The sequence below is a fragment of the Episyrphus balteatus genome, chromosome 1 (assembly GCF_945859705.1).
Source record: "Episyrphus balteatus chromosome 1, idEpiBalt1.1, whole genome shotgun sequence".
NCBI classification, from domain to species: Eukaryota; Metazoa; Arthropoda; class Insecta; order Diptera; family Syrphidae; genus Episyrphus; species Episyrphus balteatus.
In genome coordinates this window covers 53,221,027-53,242,316 of record NC_079134.1, presented here as the reverse complement: position 1 = coordinate 53,242,316, position 21,290 = coordinate 53,221,027, and the positions used below count along the sequence as shown (strand labels likewise).

Sequence of the window (21,290 nt, the reverse complement as noted above, 5' to 3'; positions counted from 1 at the left end):
TTTAAAAAGTATTTCATTTTCAAAGAACTTTTTTAATGGAGGTGTTTGAAAAAATGTGCTATTTTTTCAAAGCTCAACATTTTATAAAGTTGTTTTTTCTTCATTCAATAGTTGGTGAAGGTTAAATAGAAAAAGTTTGAAGGTCAAGTTTGTCAAAGTTTTAGAGAAAATCAAATATTTCAATACAAGAATGAATAATTGAAGTAATTTTTAATTTTTTTTTCAAAAATGTAATAAATATTACATTTTAATTTCTTGAATTCAAATAACAATATATTGACAAAATATTCTTAATGATACTTTCGTATTTATCTACCAAAAAGTTAAAAAAAAGTTAGGTAATCATTTTGATTAATTTTTTTTTTCAAAATTCTGAGTTTGAGGACCATTTTTCAAACATTTTATCCATTTTTTGTTTGGCTTCAATTTTACATATAGGAATAAGATTTCAGCTTTCTAAAAATATATGCTTAAAGATTATAGGTGTTGCCGTTGTGTTTAAATATTTTTTTAAATTTTTGAAGTCAATTTGCGAGAAAACTACGGAAAATTGTCTCTCACTGCTAGTTTTTTTCCTTAAATAATCTGGATAATCTTTCAATAAAATTTAATTTATGAAATTTAAACAAAAAAATTGTTTTTGTTCATAAAAATCTTAATTTTAATTTTGAAAAACAATACGGAAACATCGGCAATTTTTAACCTATAGAGTTAAAGTATTTTTAATTATTAATTAAATCTTTTAGATCTAATTTAAAATAATCGATATTTGCCGGATTGATTGTTTCAATAATTGATTTAGATATAATAGAGGATACATACAAACTGAAAATGATGAAAAATCATCTCATGACTTCGCAGAATTTCGCAACTTTTTCATCTCGGCGGTTCTTACAATTCTATTTTTTTCCCCCACACCACATTCATTCATGCTAAATTTAAGCTATAAAAAAAGTTTCAATGCTCCTTAAGTGTCACGTTGATCAAATTCCAATTCTTGAAAACTAGATTTTTCCAATGTCTCTCATCAATAAAACCAAGATATTTTTTTAAAACCCCATTTCGTAGGCTTTCTTGTGTTGAGAATTTTATTGCATTATAATTGATATGAAATGACATATATTTCGTAAATATTTTATGTATATTTGGGTACTGACCTTCGTAACAACTAAAACTCTACATTTTGTAAAAGAATGGAGAAAACAAAAATTAATTTAAACAACTATTTTATCTTTAATCATTACTGTGTTTTCTGCTATTTATCGATAACTATGTACAAGAGCCTACGATATATTTTTCTAAGAAAAAAAAAAGTTAACTAATGGAGGTTTGCTGAATCTCAACAAAATTACGACGAATCAGTCTTGATATATAAATATAAACCGTCCAAACTGCAAAAAAAATATTATATTAAATTATGTTAAAATAAATATTATATCTGTTTATACCTTTTTGTTAAATTTAATTTGTCATTTCGAAAAAAAACATGTTTTCTGTATATTAACAACATTGCATAAAAATGACATCCACTAAAGCTTAAAGCTCCTCCTCCGTTTCCGTGTCCGAGTAATTATCTTCTGCTTGACGCTGTAGCTGCTTCATTTGATGATATGAATTCAGTATGTGCCTTCTATTCCTTCGCTTGATAGACTTTACTGCTGTCGTCAAGGCCAGTGTCGACCGAGTTGTCGGTATTAGCGTTCGAGTCCTGTGTTTTAGGTTCTAGATAAGATTATCAAGGAAGCAGAGGATTGTTTTGTTTTTTTGTTGTGTAAGAAAAAGGAATAAGAAAAAGAAAAAAAAAAACACAAATAAACGTAAAATAAAAGCATTTCCAGAATCAGCAATAATCTTACTTCTAGCATAGCAAACGGTTAGTTTTATTTTTTTTTTTTTTCTAAAATGGGATTCTAGTAACCAGAAAAAAAAATAAATATTCGAATAGAGAAACTTTGCATTTTAACATCTAAGCTAGGGAGGAAAGGAAACATTGTAATAAATTAAATTAAAAAATAATTTAAATTTTTGAATAATAAGGATGAAAGTGCTTAAAGAGCTGTAATATATATTATTTCTTTCCGAAATAGGAATAAAATACATGTATTTAGTTTTATGCTCTCATGAGAGGATTGATTTAAAAACAAACACTCTTAAATAGAAATTAGTAACTCTTGTGAGAAAGAATAGTAATATTATACAATTTTGTATGTATTTTCATGACTTATAAATAAAGGGTCAATATTTGAATTTTTTTAATCGTGTTTTTTAATCATGAGTTACTCACTTTTACAAAATAAACAAATATAAAAAAATTTGATCACTCTGCATGACTTGTTTTTGTATTTGGTTTAAAATGAAAAATGAATTAATACAGAGCGTAACTAACTCATTTAACCCTTTGGCTTCTATAATACGAAACTTCAGCATACACTGGCCGATATAACTCTTCGTACAACAGACAAAAACGAACATTTGTGCACTTATGAAAAGTATAATAAAAAACCAAATATGTATACATATATTTAATTACATTTTTAAGTTGAACATTGTACGAAGGTTTTTATCAGCCAATGTAAGCTCAACAAGAGCGCTTACATGAGCCCTTACAACTCGGCATTTTATGAAATCGTCGGTATTGTTGTGTTTTTAGTTTTGATTTTATGTTTCAAACATACGATTGAAGCAGACTTTAATTACAGCAAATCTGACGATTTTTGTGATTTAAACAAAATTAAAGCAGTGAATTTGTATTGATGCTCAATAGTTAAGATACTTTTTAGATGACGCATATTAAAATTTATTTATTTAGAGAAAAGGAGAGCAAAATTCTGAATCTTAACTACCAGTAGAGACTTGACACGTTTTTGAAATATGTTTTACACCAAGACATTTTTTACATATCGATAGTGGAGCAAAAAAGCAAGCAAAATCATTTGGATAGGTGAAAGTTTTCAGAAAAGTCTGTTTTTAACTTGGGTTATCAATTTTTTTTGTGAGAATCTTTTTTTCACAATAAGAATAAGGTCATGATCAAAAGCCAACATACAGTTTTGGGAGTGGATGTATAGCACAAAAATTATTCACAGCGCAATATACGGAAGTTTATTTTTATTATCTGTCGTTTTGGGTGGTTTTAAATCTGATATTCACTACAAAAATGCGGGTGTGCACTGGGGTTCCATTCTGTCCGAATTATTCAAACAATTTCATGAGTGACGGATGTGATGTACAGATGTATTTAGATCTCCTAAATCACATCCTTTGTAAAGGGAACAGCAAACGGTTCAACGGGGTAATTCCTTAACTTCTTGAGACCTGAGCATGAATGAAAATAGTTTTTTAAGGTTTTTTTTATATTTATTAAGGTATAAATTGAAAAAAAAAAACAAATACTTTTTTCTATTACAAGAACTATTAAAAAAAAAACAGGGTACAATAACCCGAAGTACCTGAAAGTTTACTCATTTAACAATTCAATTTAAAAAAGTAAACATACCAGAAAATTATGTCTCAAATAAGAATCTATTGGTAAAAAACACAAGATAATACAATTATTGTAGGTCGTATCGATATTTTCACACAAAATTTTGAACTTTGAAATAAATTCAAACATAAAAATTTTAAAGATGATAAAGTTTTAAAGTAATTTTTTGATGGGATAAAAATTGTACAAAGTTTATTTATAACACTGGTTTACAAGGGTTTTGTTGCCGAGACAAAAATATACTTTGCGGAAGGTTTTTGATGTGCTGAACTCGAATCCGAAGTCAGAAAAAACTAATCAACTCGCGTTTTTTAAATATTACCGTTAGAAAATTAAAAAAAAAAAAAACGTTTTTTTGAGTACTTCGCACCTTATTCTTTTATATAAGGTAATTTTTTTATTTAGTTACGGTTTCTATAAGAACTGTTTTCCATCTTTCAATACCTGTTTAAATCTTTTCAATATCTTTTTTAGTGCCCGAGATATTTTAAAATGAAGTGAGTGGATTGGGCTTCATATATCATAAATAGACCAGTGTCAATCCGGTTTTCAGAGGGCAAAAGTTGAACAAATTATTAGCAGCATAAGGGTGGTGGGAAAATTTAGGATAAATGGTATATGAAAGGGGAAAAATAAATTGCCCACAAAAAAATTGGGGGAAAGGGGGTGGGTGGGCGAAAAAGTGGGGTGGGTGTCAAAAATCATGGTTTTTTACGATTTCTGTCAAAGCTAGACGTCCTATCGAAAAAAGGCAAATACAAAAGTTGTAGGTAGTATAAATGTCTACAACTTTTACTCAAACAATTTTTTTCTATAACCTCAAAAATATTGGAAAAAATGCAAAAATACGATTTTTTGATTTTTTATTTTTATCTTTTACAAAAATGGTTGGATTTTAACAAAACTTGGTTAAAAACTACTTTGTTATGTTTTCTATCTATTAAAAATGTTTTTTGAGCAAAAAGTGAATTTTTGGATTTTTGACGAATTTAATTTGAAAAAATAGCCTATTTTTCAATCAAAAAAGTTACCGAAAAAATTTTTGATTTTTGAAATGTTTGAAATGAAATTATTTAGATTAAAACCTTTAATTTAAGATTGTGTGGAAAAACTATACTTTTGTTTTAGAAAATATTGAGAATAATTGAAAAAAAACAAAAAAAACGATTTTTAAGATCGATTTTTCCGTAAATGACAGTAATAGTTTCGAGAAATAATTTTCTATAGAAACTAAATTATACTTTTCTAATGGCCTTTGACCTTCTTAATTTGAATCTAGCATTAGAATAGCTCTAACGTGAAAAGTTTTTGAGATATTGAATTTTGAACGTCCAAAACACTATTTTTGTGATGTTTTGCATAGTAATATCTCAAAAACGTGATGTGATAGAATTTTTCTGACGGATTCGAGCTCAGCGCACAAAAAACTATTAGAAAAATATACTTTGACTTCTATAAAAAAAAACTTTTTGACTAGTGAATTCGAACAAGGCATTCGATTTTTTCTTCCCTGTTCGAATTCACTAGTCAAAAAGTTTTTTTTTATAGAGGTCAAAGTATATTTTTCTAATGGTTTTTTGTGCGCTGAGCTCGAATCCGAAGTCAGAAAAATTCTATCACATCACGTTTTTGAGATATTACCATGCAAAACATCACAAAAATAGTGTTTTGGACGTTCAAAATTCAATATCTCAAAAACTTTTCACGTTAGAGCTATTCTAATGCTAGATTCAAATTAAGAAGGTCAAAGGCCATTAGAAAAGTATAATTTAGTTTCTATGGAAAATTATTTCTCGAAACTATTACTGTCGTTTACGGAAAAATCGATCTTAAAAATCGTTTTTTTGTTTTTTTCAATTTTTCTCAATATTTTCTAAAACAAAAGTATAGTTTTTCCACACAATCTTAAATTATAGGTTTTAATCTAAATAATTTCATTTCAAACATTTCAAAAATCAAAAATTTTTTCGGTAACTTTTTTGATTGAAAAATAGGCTATTTTTTCAAATTAAATTCGTCAAAAATCCAAAAATTCACTTTTTGCTCAAAAAACATTTTTAATAGATAGAAAACATAACAAAGTAGTTTTTAACCAAGTTTTGTTAAAATCCAACCATTTTTGTAAAAGATAAAAATAACAAATCAAAAAATCGTATTTTTGCATTTTTTCCAATATTTTTGAGGTTATAGAAAAAAATTGTTTGAGTAAAAGTTGTAGACATTTATACTACCTACAACTTTTGCATTTGCCTTTTTTCGATAGGACGTCTACCGTTAACAGAAATCGTAAAATACCATGATTTTTGACACCCACCCCACTTTTTCGCCCACCCACCCCCTTTCCCCCAATTTTTTTGTGGGCAATTTATTTTTCCCCTTTCATATACCATTTATCCTAAATTTTCCCACCACTCATATGCTGCTAATAATTTTTTTATTTTCAAAAATTATTGGCACTGGTCTAAAAGGAGATAATGACGTTGTTAAACTTCTGTGATAGATATGTATAATATGCCAAACAACTGAGGATATCTCAGGCAGTAAAAAAGATATCGAAATGATTTAAACAGGTCTTGAAAGATGGAAAATAGTTCTATTAGAAACCGTTACTAAATATGCTCAAACAATTTTCCTTATAAAAAAGAATAATGTTCGAAGTACTGCATTTTCTAACGGTAATATTTCAAAAACGGGAGCTGATTAATTTTTGTTTTCGGATTCGAGTTCCAAAAAGGTTAATTTTGTTAACCAGTGTAATATACCAAATACAATCACCTGTCATAAAGTGTCACTAATAGTTCCAATAAGCACAAAATGCTTTAGGCAAATCAAAACCGGGAGGCCTGCCGAACTTTTCCTGAGGTCAAATCGGCAAACCTCAGAACCCCACATGCGGAGCCATAATGTGCAGTAAAAAAGTGGAAGAGTTGTGATCCCATCCGAGATCATGACTTTCGTCAACACTGGAGAAGAAGAACAAAATGCACGACTGGTTTGCACGTACTTGCTTTTAGTTCAAACATTAAGTTATTAGAAAATGATTGAAAAAATATAAATTTTCCTTTAAATTTATAGGAATTTATCTAACAAAATTGATTAAACCATTAACAATATATTCAGGCAGACGGCAGTCAATTCCAAGTCCTTATTCTTAGGAAATAATATTGCAAAATCTTATGATGAAAAAAAAAAAACAAATAAAGAATGTATATATCTATCTATCCATCTCTATCCATTAACAAGATATGCGGGAACAGCCGACATCAATGAAAGATTTGTAATACCATATTTTAACTATCCCTATTTAAAAAAAAAGGGTATAACAAATTGTATCAGTCTTTGAACCCGTTTTCGAGAAAATTCCAATATCTCGAAACTTTTATTTTGATTTTCGATCAGCGATCGTCGACTGTCGATCAATTTCATATTCGGTTTTGACTGAAAACAAGTCAATCGTGATTTTTTTGTACATTTTTATCAAAGAAAAATGTATAATTGTGAATTTTTAATACTCAATTATCAGTTTTTATTCAACAAAGCTACTGTTGGCCAGTGTAATACACTACAGTAATTATTTTGTTGGGATACGATCTGCTACGATATATGGTTGATAAGGCCAAACAAAAAATCTGTATAACAAAGCTTTATTTTTCACGTTTAAATTGACAATGCCAATTCTGCCAAAAATTAAGAAAACTTTCGAAAATGTTTCAAAAAATAGAATTTATAAAAATAAAAATACCCAAACGAAAAATGTTCTTCGTCCTTATTTTTATCTTAAATACATACAAAATAACAAAAAATAATAAAAAATAAAATGCACGACTGGGGCCGCACGTACTTGCTCTTGCAGTTCAAAGCACTTTTATGTTAGCTTACTTGTAGATTATAAGAGCTGCCTCTATATACTTTTTAAGAAATTTGGTTGGGGAAAAAATAAAATTTAGTTTTTATTTGACTTGACTTTTTTGAGAAAAACTAAAACGGCAGTTTTACTGCAATTACTTCGAATATTACGTATGCTAAATTTTATCAAAATCATTAGAGCCATTTTTGAGAAAATTGCAATAACTCCATAATGATGTACGGGAAGAGCCGACATCCGCGATTTAAAAAATCGTAAAGACCATATTTCCACTATCCGCATTTTTTGAGAAAAACTAAAAACGCAGTTATGTTAGAACTATATACAGCATTACGTGTGTTAAATTTAATCAAAATCGTTAGAGCCGTTTTCGAGAAAATTGCAACAACTCGAAAATTTTGTATGGGAGGTATACGTTCTAAGCGAGATATTAAAAAACAAAAAAAAACCAACCTTGGAAATTACGAAAAAAACATCCATACCAAATTTCAAAAAAATCCGTCCACCCGTTTAGGCTGTAGCCACTTGTACAGATGGACGCACCGACGCACAGACGCACAGACGCACAGACCGACGGACGTCATGACGAAACCCACTTTTTTGGACTTCTCCATCATCGTAATGTTAGTTTTGATTAAAACCTCGAATTTTATTTTTGACACGAAACCAATACTTGCCCTATAGAGCAAGTAAAAATGAAATCTTAGACCATCCTTACGAGTAGAAAACTTGTTGGTATAATTCCATTATAATAATGGGATAGAGGCAAAACAAAAACACACTCTTTTTAATAATAAATATATAAGATATTTTGTAGGTTTTTGCTGCGCGAAGAAAAACGCAAAACAATCATTCAGTTTATTTTTATTTTTTGGAAATGTCCTTATTTTGACAAAAATAATTAGAAAAGACATGCTATTCAAAAAGAGGTAAACAAGTACACAAAATTATTGAAATATTTCTCTCATAATAAAGTATATCTACAAAAACACAAACTAAGTCTCTTATTGGATGAAAAAAACAAATTCAAAGAATAAATTCAATTTAACTTACTTTGTCCCAACAACACACATAATAATTATCTAAAAACACATAAAATTAAGCGTGTACTTTTGTGTGTAAAAGAACTGCAACAAATTAATTTTTTTTATTTTAGCGTTATGGTTTAATTTTTAAAATTTAATTTGTTTTTTATTTAGTTTACTACGATTTTCAGGTTTATATTATGTTTTTTTTTTTGTATGTTATGTTAAAATAACACTAGTAGGTATAATGTTTTGTTTGATGTGTTAAAAATGCATTTAGATGATGGTAAAATGTAAATAACATTTTAATAATTTTTTTTTTATTAAAAAAATATAGATAAATTATAAATATGGTGCTTGTATTTTTGTAAGTGTAATGTTTTTTCTTTGTATTTACAGATAATAACAATTGTATGTACATTTAGATTTTTGATTTGATGTAATTTTTTTTTCTTTGATTATCTTGATTTTTTTTTTCAATTACCAACTATAAAGCTAATGAGAGACAAAATTGCTGAAACAATTACAACGTATACGGTGGCAGCGATTACGATTTTAAAATCCATCTCAGGAATTTGATGATGTAATCCTGCAAAAGGGATGTATTCGGAAATCGTTTAAAATGTGTACATTTAAATGGTTTCCAAGTAATATTTTAATTAGTAAGAGATCCTTATTTAGAGATTCACGAACGTTTTATTTATAAAATATTAAAGCAATAGTAGATGGTGCATTACATTTTTGGTAGGCAAGACCATAGTTAGTATCAGGTTAAATTTATTAAATGTTACAATTTACTCTTTTCCCTTTTACACAATTTGTTTGAATTTATTTATTTATTTATAAAAATGTATCCTTATTTTTTTCAAGCAAAGTTATTTAATTTATTTTATTTAACTTGTTGTTTATGTAATATTAATATTACTTAATAAAACAAAATCGGTTAAGGATCATGTAAAAATGAAAAAGAATAGGTAAAAACACCTGTGAATAACATGAATGGTATGATAATCTTTAAGAATTGCTAGCTTTGTTATTTTTTTTGTTAAATATTATACGGCACTGTTTGGAACAGGTTTTAAAGTTTTTTTATTTAAGTGAAAAAAGGATATTTTGGAAATATCAAAAACATTTAGGTATTTAGTTTAAAAGTTTAGAAATACCAAAGCAAACAACCGCAGAGCATATTATTTATCAACGCAATTGAACCGTCAAAAGCATAAAATAAAACCATCTTACAAATCCCATGTTTGTTTAAAACAAAAAACCAAATTAAAACACTAGACACAGCAACTTGTGTTAGTTACCACTTAATTCAACTACAATAGTTACAGGACTATTTCATAGGCACCAACTCAAGTATGAGAGGGGCTTAGAGGCTTAGAGGGGCTTTGCCACATGAGTAATACATACTTCAGCAGTTTAAACTTGTCTCTGTTTTTGAGACTCTCTCTGCTAAATGAATTCAAATCTATTTTTCATTATAAAAAGCGAAAGTCGAATTACCGCACAAAAATATGATGGAACTTAAAGGGGTTGGCGATTTATGTGTTAATATTTTTCTACTTACTAGAAAGAGACAACGTCCGTTACGACATTTTCATTCGATTTTATTCTTGTGCAGTAATTTAAAGCCAAGTCTATTCCAAGGATTCTCTCTGGTGTCGAATTAAAAACGACGTTAGTAAAATTGTTATTTTTTGACTATTTATTAGTAATTACTCAATTAAAGACAAATTTTATACAACATTTTGTTGATTTTGAAAAGTAATTCAAAAACATTTATATACAAAATATAATAAAATGGAAGGCAGAAGTAGAAGGAACATAATACCGAATATGGAACGATGATTAAACCTTTTGAGGCACCTAACGGCGCGGCGAGAGCTATTTTTTAAGCTCAAGTAGAATAGGACATTAGGACATCTACTGTTTATAGATATTCAATAGGGTGGGTCAAAAAAATCGAAAATTTTTTTTTTGATTTGGTACTCCGAAAAATCGATTGCTAGACCCCTCTAGAATATACACACCAAATATGAGCTCTTTATATTAATGGGAAGGTCCTCCGCTTTGCAATTTTCCATTTTTACATCAAGCTTCTACTAAAAAAAAATAATTTTTTTATTAATTGACTTTTTAGCAAATTTCTTTTCATATTCTTGTAGGAAATTGAACGCTCTACAAAAAAGGCCTTGTACACTTTTTTCGTTTATCTAACCGTTGAATAGATATTTGAGGTCCAAAAATCGAGAAAATCTTTAAAAATTCGTTTTTTGTTCTTAATTTTGTAACAAATTGAAAAATTATAATGATCAAACGCGCAAGACATATTCTTGTTGAAAATTGATTGCTCCACAAAAAGGATCTTATTAACTTTTTTCATTAATCTAACCATTCTTAAGATATTCGAGGTCAAAGTTAAAAAAAAATATAAAAACATTTTATATTTTTAAAAAATTTCTAATTCACTGAAACTTCATTATTTTCAAATTAGCAAGATATATTCTTGTAGGGGCTTAAACGTTCTACAAAAAATTCCTTGGAATGAAATTGATTGCTTTAACCGTTTAGAAGATATTCGTATCCAAATCGCAATGCATACGGGTCATAAGAAAACTATTGAAATCAGTGAGCATTGGTTTGGATACGAATATCTTCTAAACGGTTAAAGCAATCAATTTCATTCCAAGGAATTTTTTGTAGAACGTTTAAGCCCCTACAAGAATATATCTTGCTAATTTGAAAATAATGAAGTTTCAGTGAATTAGAAATTTTTTAAAAATATAAAATGTTTTTATATTTTTTTTTAACTTTGACCTCGAATATCTTTAGAATGGTTAGATTAATGAAAAAAGTTAATAAGATCTTTTTTGTGGAGCAATCAATTTTCAACAAGAATATGTCTTGCGCGTTTGATCATTATAATTTTTCAATTTGTTACAAAATTAAGAACAAAAAACGAATTTTTAAAGATTTTCTCGATTTTTGGACCTCAAATATCTATTCAACGGTTAGATAAACGAAAAAAGTGTACAAGGCCTTTTTTGTAGAGCGTTCAATTTCCTACAAGAATATGAAAAGAAATTTGCTAAAAAGTCAATTAATAAAAAAATTATTTTTTTTTAGTAGAAGCTTGATGTAAAAATGGAAAATTGCAAAGCGGAGGACCTTCCCATTAATATAAAGAGCTCATATTTGGTGTGTATATTCTAGAGGGGTCTAGCAATCGATTTTTCGGAGTACCAATTCAAAAAAAAGAATTTCGATTTTTTTGACCCACCCTAATATTCAATGATCAAATCAATTTTTTTTGCAATGCCACCATTTCATGGATGGAAAATAAGAGTTTTATACTAATCAACTCAAATAAAATGTTTGAGTCGACGAATCCATGAAGGAGCAAGGTTAAGTGACTTACAACTCTCAAAACCAATCTTGTTTGAGTTAAATAAGTTAGCAATAATGGATTGGTCCTACAATTTTCTGCCGAATCCGAACGGCTAAAATGAGATAGCATTGGTACTACAAAAAAGGACACTGCTGTACTAAATTAGCGAATTACTTTATTTATAAATGTACCACAGTAATTGAAAGTCATGAGAGGGAACACCAAGACGTTAACATGCCTTATTTTGACCTTGAACTAAATCTAGAAACTATGGAAATCATTATTCAATGCAAAATTTAAGTTTTTAGATCCCAATGATATCATCAAATTCGTTTTATAAATCTTGTCTAAATCGTGACTGTGTAACATCTTCTATAGAAATTGGTTGCCTGACAGGACATTCTAAATACAACTATTTACAACAACATTAACCATAAATATATAATTTCTCAATCACTTGTTAGTTTAAGATATTTTGCATTTATCAGAAAAAGGTGTTTATTTTTTTTCAAAGCATGAACATGCTAAAGCTGCAATGTGTAGAAAATGTTAAGTTAGTTTGGGTTAGCTTAGTTCAGCCTAATGTTTTTGTTAAGTTACCTGCATTGCATAGTTTTTTTGTTTTAAATAGAACCCACCTGAGTAATTATAGAATATAAATCCCTCATCAACTGACTATTTATAGAAAAAAAAGGCAAAATTACTGTTGCAATATTAAGAAAATGAAAATATTTTTGTTTTTAGATTTAAATGTCCAAATTTAAGTTTTAATATTTATGTGTACTAGTTTGCCATTTTTGATTGCTGTTGTGTTTGATACCTTTTTGTGTTTTTATTAAAGGTGTATTTTTTTATTTTTAATAAATCTGCAAGAGCAATTGATAATTTAATTAACATTAAAACTAATAGAAAGCGGTTTTAAGGTATACAATCGACCTTGAAATTAGTAGGTACGTTGTAAAATTAAAGCATTGAGATAAATTGTTAAAAGTGCCTGCAGACTTAATCATTTGTGATAGTTCAGAACTACATAATTCTAAAAAAATTCAGATACAAACACATATCGGAATTAGAAGATAGATTTTGTGGAGACTATTCTCCACACTTTTGTACATGATTTTCTTTCCACATTTGTTTGTTTTTATACTTCGTGTGATAGTATGAAAGCACTTTAACTTATTTTTTTAACCATCTTCGAAAAACAAAATGTGGTCTAATTTATGTTTGTTTTATGCTTTAAATATAAAATGAATAGCTGAGTTATGTAAAAACAGCCGGCTTATTATAAATCTGAGCAAATTTACCATTGTATTGGAAACAAAAATATAATTTTATTTTATTCAAATAATATGTTGAAATTGTTAAAATTTATATTTGTATAAAATAAATATTTTACATTAAAGTTCACATTTCTTTTTTTTTATACTTTAGATATCTCGCAAACAATAATGCTCTTGCAGAATTTATTTGACTTTAAATCTAAATAATTTAACTAAACAAGCGTCTTTACACACAAATAAAACAAGTTATGTATATTTTAAAAAAAGATTACACCTAGTCTAATTTTCGATTTACTTTTTGTACGATTTTGAAAATCTATTTAAAACTAATTGTAAACCATTTAAAATACACACTGACTAATAAATTATTAATCATTGTCGAAGAACTTTAATTTTCTTACATAATTACTTTACCTAAGTGTTGGGTTTAACTGCAAAATATTTTCTACAGTTGTTATATATATATGTATATAATATTATTTGATATAAATAATTTTAACGCAAATTCTAGATTCTATTTCTTTATTTTATGAATAAATGTATATGTTTTTTTTTTCAAAATAAACTTCATTACGAATCTTAAAAAACAGTTTTGTAAAGAAATAAAAAACCACTCGGCTATATATTTTCGATCTATAATGGTCACGTGTACCAACTTACGACAGTGTAGCGCACGGCATCGCCAGTATATTGATTGAATGGCCCGCCAAAAACCCTCAAAATTTTTAAGATTACATAAACACAATAGTTGTTTGATTTATAAAGAAATGATGATATAGATTAAGTTATTTAGTGAACGGAATCAAGTCAACAACATCGGGTATATAAATATTTTATTTTTTTTTATGAATGAAAACAAAAATGGAAACTAGCAATGATTTGCCAAAAAATAAATATACTTGTAAATAGAAATTTTTGCTTCTTTAATTATTATTGATTTAGGGAGGGGGCTGTGTTGTGTGTAAGTGTTAGTTAAGTACTTACTTTGCGAGCTGGCGAGGGCGGAACTTCCAAGTGGTACTTTTGTTCACAGTACTCTTGTAGGAGTTTAATGCCTTCTTGACGATTTTTCGAATAACGAGTTTCCCAGGCATCTAAAAGACGGTTATAGTAGCGTGGAACTTCCGTATATTTAAGGTATTTGTGCGTATTGTTTGTGGGGAAAATTCGTTCTAAAGGAGCACAGCGAGCAAGTTCATCTTCGGACACGACGAGACATCGAATGTCATCAGGTGTAAGGTTTTCAAGAATCGCCGTGATGTACTAAAGAAAGAGAAAAAGAAATAATTTAAGTTAATGATATCAAATATTTTTTTTTTTAAATATAGGTGTTTTTTTGGTATTGCTTTCAGTCTCCACAGCGGATAGAATAGAAGCTAAATCCAGGTGCGGGTTTTCATAAAAAAAAGTATACTGAAGATATCAAATGCTTTTAAAGCATGCGCTTCTTGTTTCTTTTCGAACATAGTTTACGATAACCAAGAATAATTTTTTCAATCAGAAATGATATTATATTAATGATATGAGGGCTTTGGGTCTCTTTTTTGTGTAGGTTCTCAAGTTCAACTTCTTAACTTGCGACTAAAAAGCGTTGAAATGTTAACGATGTCTGATTTTACTTACATCATCTCGATCTTCTAATGATTTCCTTGTGTATTGATTATGTTTCAGCCTTTCTGTCCTTGACAAATAATTCACATACATTCGTTTATCAAAACACAGAGGACCTGAGCGCACTCCTAGTTTGCTTGCAACTTCTTTTTGTTTTTCTGGTGATAATTTAGGAGGGATCTGTGAATAAAATTAAATAATCTCATATTTATACAAAAAAAAAAAGAAATTAAAACCTACATTATATAAGGCAGTATTTAAGACTCCTTGAACCAAAGGCGCTTTTACATGAGCGTCCAATGGCAATTCTGAATGCAATGATGGAGAAATATTGACTTCCAACAACCAAGGGACTAATTCAGCATCTAGAAGTACATCGAAGCCAAACAATTCAAAACAACTGTATTTGCTTTCGACGTTAAGTTTGATCATAGTGTTGATAGAATGCTCTCCTGCAAGAATTGTTCGCATGACAAGATTTCTTAATGCATCCCATAAACGATCAGTTCGTATTCCTCTATTTGATAAGTATGCCCATAGCGATTTTATTGTCCACTTATGACCATGACAAGCATTTACGTCCTCGTTCTTAGAATAATTTGAAGAAAGCTTATTGATGCTGTAATTGGTTAAATGCATGCATCGTTCGTTTAAAGTGTCTGCTTTTGCACTGTATTTCACTGAAATGAGTATAAAGTTGTTGTTTAAAGGAAAGATGTTAATGAGGATAAAATAAACGTACCAGAAGCAAATCTCGCCAATCCGTTGTGATACATATAAACTCGTAGTGGATTAATTGATGTAACTAACACATATAATCTAAGATCAAATTTACTTCCATTAATTAAAAGTGGACGTTCGATATATCTTCAAAAAAAAAAAACCAAAAGAAAATTTATTCAATAATGTTATACCAAAATGAGTTATATTAAATAAGTACCTTTGAACAATTAATGGTTTTCGTTTGGGTATTTGTGCCCAACGATTAACTACCCTGATTCCCGTTCCTCTGGCACTTGCCGGAGGTTTGATTATCCATTTAACATTACGTTGTGCGTATTTTGGCCAGGATTTACGTAGTAAATTTAAGTCAGCTGGAATAACGTAGGTTCTGCAATATTAAAATATGAGTTTTACTTGTTAGATGTGATGTGACATAAGAAAAACATCAATTAAATTAAAATAATAGAAATAAAACCCCATAATATTAGTTTACCATATCGAGTTTATATTAAATTATTTAATAAACCGACAATTAAATTCTTACATTTTTCTAATATGTATAGGTATAAAACAATACAATTAAACTGAATTCAAGGAGGGGTAAATCATAAATCTAATAAAAGTTAACCTAGGCACACATACTTTTGATATTTTGCTTTATCAAAATTTAAACAATACTCGAAAACAAAACATTAAAGTTAATAACCAAAAAAGATTTATTGAAAAATAGAAACCTCAGAGAGAGGGATGTTCATATAAATGTTCTTTTAACCTTACAAGTTGCAAGATCTAACAAGGACGATGCAAAACAATGGGTTGTATGTGAATCTCATATCTCATTATTTTGAGATTTTGCTTGCACTCGTATGCAAAATTTTTTTGAAACAAATCTCACAAAAATGAGATCGATTTCATTTTAGAGATTTTCGAATGCAGAAAAAAGCTTTGTGTCATTCAAATAAGGTAAAGCCCGTAAAACGTTGAGACTGAAAATTAGTCTTAAGAAACACAATGGCTGAGTTTTTTTTAATGCTTTTGCTTCCCTTGAATCTATAAGAAATTATAAAACCTTTTATAGGTTTACTCTTATCTAAGTTGAGACCTTTACAAATTACTTTCTTAAAAATATTAATGATTTTCGGGGTGCTCGTTTGCCTAATTATACCAGAATGATGGTTATTGAACGATATGTTGGTTGAAGGAAGTTGGTGAAAAAATTGTAGGCAAAACAGAGGAATAGATTATATTCCCAAATATGGTAAAGAAAAAGACGTCAAAAAAATTTGAACCAAGTTTCTGATTCGTACTCACTTAGGCATAAAACCGAATTCCTTTTTTCCGTATTTAATCATTTGTTTTTGCAAGTTTTTCCAACATGAATCTTTGCGACCAATTTTAAATGATCCTGGCAAATGATTAATTTTCTGGTATGGACGAATTGTTTTAAAACATGGACTCTTCATATGTTTTCCCCAAGTTCCCATCCAGTCGTTTGTCTCTGAAAAGCAAGCAAAAATATATCATCGCATCAAAACTAAATAAATACTATAAAAATATTATTTTCTTACTCTTTAATAATCTAACACCTGTATTTGAAAGGACATTTCGGACCAATTTTGGCATCACATTCGTTACCTTCCATTTTAGAATTTTAAATAATTCTGGTGGAACTTCAGGACCTTTTTCAGTATTCGATGAAAATGCTAAGTATGGTGGAACGTTTGGAAAAAGACTAGGTACTAGCAGAGATTTTGGATTAACTAAATTTTCCTCAGAAGATTCCGCTGATAAATTAGTTACGGGCTTAAAAACGGAACACAAAGGTGAAGTGAACTTATCGCCATTATTACTATTTTTGTACGCATGCGATCTGTACCCGTCTTCATCGGAATCTGATGAAGATGAGCTATCCGACTCAAAGCTATCATCCTGAGCATTTTTCTCTGAAAAGAAACTTATTAGTGATATAATAAATACAAACTATGTATATCAGTTTACCCCGATCGGAGACATCAAGATCATCTTCGACGCTACTACAGCTGCTACGACGGTATTCTAAGCGCTTCCTATTGTTTGGAGAAAAAACTTTAAACTTTTCTGGAGAAGCATGATGCGCACAGCTTGGCGGCCGTATTCTCCCATGAGTTGGAGTCGGATCAACAGATTTCGACTTGCGAGAGTAGACTTCATATTCAGCAGCTGAATCATCGCTTGTCGTTATACGCGATAGTTGCGGAGATTTTGTCCTACTTCGGCGATACTCGTGCAGGCGAGTGAGTGAAGATCCTCTTCGCCGATTAACCGGTGAGGAACGACGAGCATTTAAATTGCTATTGAAAACATGTCGTGGTGATCTCGGGCTCGGAGTATTATTGTAGAGTAGGACGCGTGCTGGAGAATGCCTTTTGGGCGTGGCAGGAAGTTTAATGATGCGGCGTTCATCGACGCTTTTTAATTTAGTTGCTAAATCACACTTTCCACCGTCATCTATCACAGATAGAGTCTCCTGCTGGTTCGACCAGGCACCCTCGCCGCAAATCTCATTCGGATCAGATTCGCTGCGAGTACGAAATTTTCGTTTTGAATTAGTTCGCTCAGCAAACTTGTTGTCCTTTTGATTATCTAATAATCGATAGGCTGGCGTTTGGTGAGCTTTGAACATTTCAGGATACACTTCAGGATTATAGTCGCCACATAGCCATTTTTCTTCATTGTAAAGAATGTCATTGTTGGGCATTTTTTCGCGTAGTACAGCTGATAAATTATCGTCGATTTCATCGTCAAATTGCGTAACAATATTCGAGTCTTTTGTTAAGACAGACATCTTAAACTTGGATTCTCTTGTTGGTGCTAAAGGGCGTCTTCGATGGTGTAGCGTTTGTTCTCTTCGTGGATGTTCTTTATGTTGTTGATGGTGAATGTGATTATTGTAATTGGAATAAAAGTTGTTGCAGTGCTGGTGATCAACAAGATTGTTGCTACTGTTAATAGGATGGGGGTTTTGGTTAAATCATGTTCAGTATGAAGGAATAATTTTTTAGCGCATTTAATTTTTTCTTTGTATTTTGCATGTTCAGTTAGTATAAAAGTCATTTTTTTGTGAATTTAAGTTAACTAAGTTAAAATTTGGTTCAAATTTCAATAAATTAATTTTTCCAACGTTTTTTTTTTTCAAATGAATAAAACAAAAATTAAAACAGTGTTTAATGGGGTTGGTGTTAGGGGAATGACTACAAGCCCATTCTACTAATGTGGGAATAAAATCAAGTTCCTTTCAATAACATATTAAAATTTAAACAAGCCTTTAAATCGGTTTGTTCTTTTACTTCCTTTATTAGGCACTTTTGTGGTCTCGATGTCGACAATTATTCACTAGTGATCCGGGGCTCATCTACTTGATCTCAGAATGTTTTGAATTTATCCATTTCTGAAGCCAACTAAATAGTGGTGTTGTTTTTACACCGAATTGATTTTTTTGGTATGTTTTCAGTGTATATACTAGAATTGTAAAACCAAGTTTGCAGCTTCGAAAGACCTAAACTAACTGTGTGGAACGCGAAAAACGGCAAAAATTGGGAAATTTTTTTCAGTTTTAAGCTTATTTATGTGTGATTATAGAAAAAAAGGACTAATTCGGTGTAAATTTTAGCGACCCAAAGCTGTGTTAGCTCTTGACGTGATATGAGAAATACTGCCCGAGATTAGGAAAATTAGTTTCGACAAGAGATACACTCAGTCACAAAAGTAAGTATACACCCCTAACTTTGTTTAACCAAGACCTCAAAAAAAAGAATCTAACACATTTTCGAAAAAAATTTAAATGTGGTTTTATTTCATTAATCATTGCCTACATATTTACAAAAAAAAATTTGTCAAATAATCAATACTAAATGAAAAAGTGACGAAAAATTAAACACAGTACAAAATTTCGCATTACAAAAGTAAGTATACAGAGAAGAAAAAACTATGAAAATCGATGTTAAAAGTATAAATACCTAAATTTTTTTGGGAATTAATATATTTTAGGCTACCCCCTAGACTTGACGAGGTCAAACTCACTTGAAGGCATTGATTTTACTAGATTTTTTGCAACATTTGGGCCGAATCTTATTCACTCTTCCTATAAGACTCGTTTCAGCTAATCCTTTGAATGCTTCCTTACTTTTCTCACCAAATGGTCTCACAGATGCTAAATAGTATCCAAATCGGGTGACTGGGGGACGTTGGGATCTGGTTTTGAAAGTTTTTGATCAAAAATTCACTCAAAAAGACCGAGTTTTGCTTAGGGTCGTTACCTTTATTGAAGATAATCAATCCATCTTAGCCTAATTATTCGACACTCTGGTGCAGGTTTGTCTATAAAATTCTAAAAAAGAATACCCATCCATTTTTTCCTCAAGGAGACCAAGTAACCCACACCGAAAGATATAAGAGAAACCCCTATACCATAAACGAATCACTGCCGTTTTTACCAGTACCAGCTTTTTGATAGGATTTTGTTACTTTTGTATCTTTCTCCAAATTTTACCAGCTCCATCTGAGCAGTACACTTCGTCTTACGTGCATATGAGTTATGGATGTGGCAATATTTCTAGAAAACCGAGAAAAGAAGTAGATCCGAAAAGAATGGAAGGTACTGGTAAAAACGGCAGTGATTCGTTTATGGTATGGGGGTTTCGCTTATATCTTTCGGTGTGGGTTACTTGGTCTCCTTGAGGAAAAAATGGATGGGTATTCTTTTTTAGATATTTTATAGACAAACCTGCACCAGAGTGTCGAATAATTAGGCTAAGATGGATTGATCATCTTCAATAAAGGTAACGACCCTAAGCAAAACTCGGTCTTTTTGAGTGAATTTTTGATCAAAAACTTTCAAAACCAGATCCCAACGTCCCCCAGTCACCCGATTTGGATACTATTTAGCATCTGTGAGACCATTTGGTGAGAAAAGTAAGGAAGCATTCAAAGGATTAGCTGAAACGAGTCTTATAGGAAGAGTGAATAAGATTCGGCCCAAATGTTGCAAAAAATCTAGTAAAATCAATGCCTTCAAGTGAGTTTGACCTCGTCAAGTCTAGGGGGTAGCCTAAAATATATTAATTCCCAAAAAAATTTAGGTATTTATACTTTTAACATCGATTTTCATAGTTTTTTCTTCTCTGTATACTTACTTTTGTAATGCGAAATTTTGTACTGTGTTTAATTTTTTGTCACTTTTTCATTTAGTATTGATTATTTGACAAATTTTTTTTTGTAAATATGTAGGCAATGATTAATGAAATAAAACCACATTTAAATTTTTTTCGAAAATGTGTTAGATTCTTTTTTTTGAGGTCTTGGTTAAACAAAGATAGGGGTGTATACTTACTTTTGTGACTGAGTGTATATTTGCACATTGGTTATGAAGCTATGAATAATAAAATGGAAGGGAAAAGTGAATGCGTAGTACAACTAAAAAAATCTAAGGAACTGAAATCAAAGCTACCGGTGTGTGCTTACCGTTTTTGGAAAACGCTCAAGAGAAGTCATTTTTTTATTAAAGATCTATGATTTTTTTTTTCTAGGACCTATATTAACATACTTATACTCTAGTTGGAGCGTTAGATTTTAAAAGCAAGATAACTATAATTATTATTATTGTTTTTTCGTTTATTTATATTTATGTTCTTTTTTTCTAGATCGATTAAACTAAGAATTCACCAGTCAATCTTATCTTTATAACCCGTTTGAGGTTATAAACGGCATGAGCTTTGAGAAAAAAATAAAAACATAGGGATGAAAAATTAGCTTTGCTAACGTTGAAGTGAATGATTGGCAAATATTATATCAATTGATACCCCTTAAGGAGTGCGGTGGAAGGTTTGTGGTATGAAAACATAAATGCTTTCAAATAACGAAGCGATCCAGGAGA

At 29.9% G+C, this 21,290-nt stretch overlaps 1 protein-coding gene across 3 annotated transcripts in view; it reads right to left on the bottom strand.

Moving 5' to 3' along the window:
- Nucleotides 1-1,038: 1,038 nt before the first annotated feature.
- LOC129920722 (tubulin monoglutamylase TTLL4) overlaps nucleotides 1,039-21,290 on the bottom strand; it is a 34,206-nt gene continuing 13,954 nt past the window's right edge. The window contains exons 3-12 of one of the 3 annotated variants that reach the window (XM_056002290.1): nucleotides 17,378-18,360; nucleotides 16,948-17,322; nucleotides 16,691-16,877; nucleotides 15,597-15,767; nucleotides 15,399-15,523; nucleotides 14,897-15,336; nucleotides 14,669-14,836; nucleotides 14,030-14,308; nucleotides 1,449-1,708; nucleotides 1,039-1,391 (exon numbers count right to left, since the gene is read on the bottom strand). In XM_056002290.1, the coding sequence (XP_055858265.1) occupies nucleotides 1,631-1,708; nucleotides 14,030-14,308; nucleotides 14,669-14,836; nucleotides 14,897-15,336; nucleotides 15,399-15,523; nucleotides 15,597-15,767; nucleotides 16,691-16,877; nucleotides 16,948-17,322; nucleotides 17,378-18,360 (2,806 nt within the window). In that variant the 3' untranslated portion in view covers nucleotides 1,039-1,391; nucleotides 1,449-1,630. Of the gene's footprint in view, nucleotides 1,392-1,448; nucleotides 1,723-8,858; nucleotides 8,964-14,029; nucleotides 14,309-14,668; nucleotides 14,837-14,896; nucleotides 15,337-15,398; nucleotides 15,524-15,596; nucleotides 15,768-16,690; nucleotides 16,878-16,947; nucleotides 17,323-17,377; nucleotides 18,361-21,290 lie in introns of those variants that run through there. The other 2 variants (XM_056002282.1, XM_056002296.1) reach the window with 2 other exon arrangements.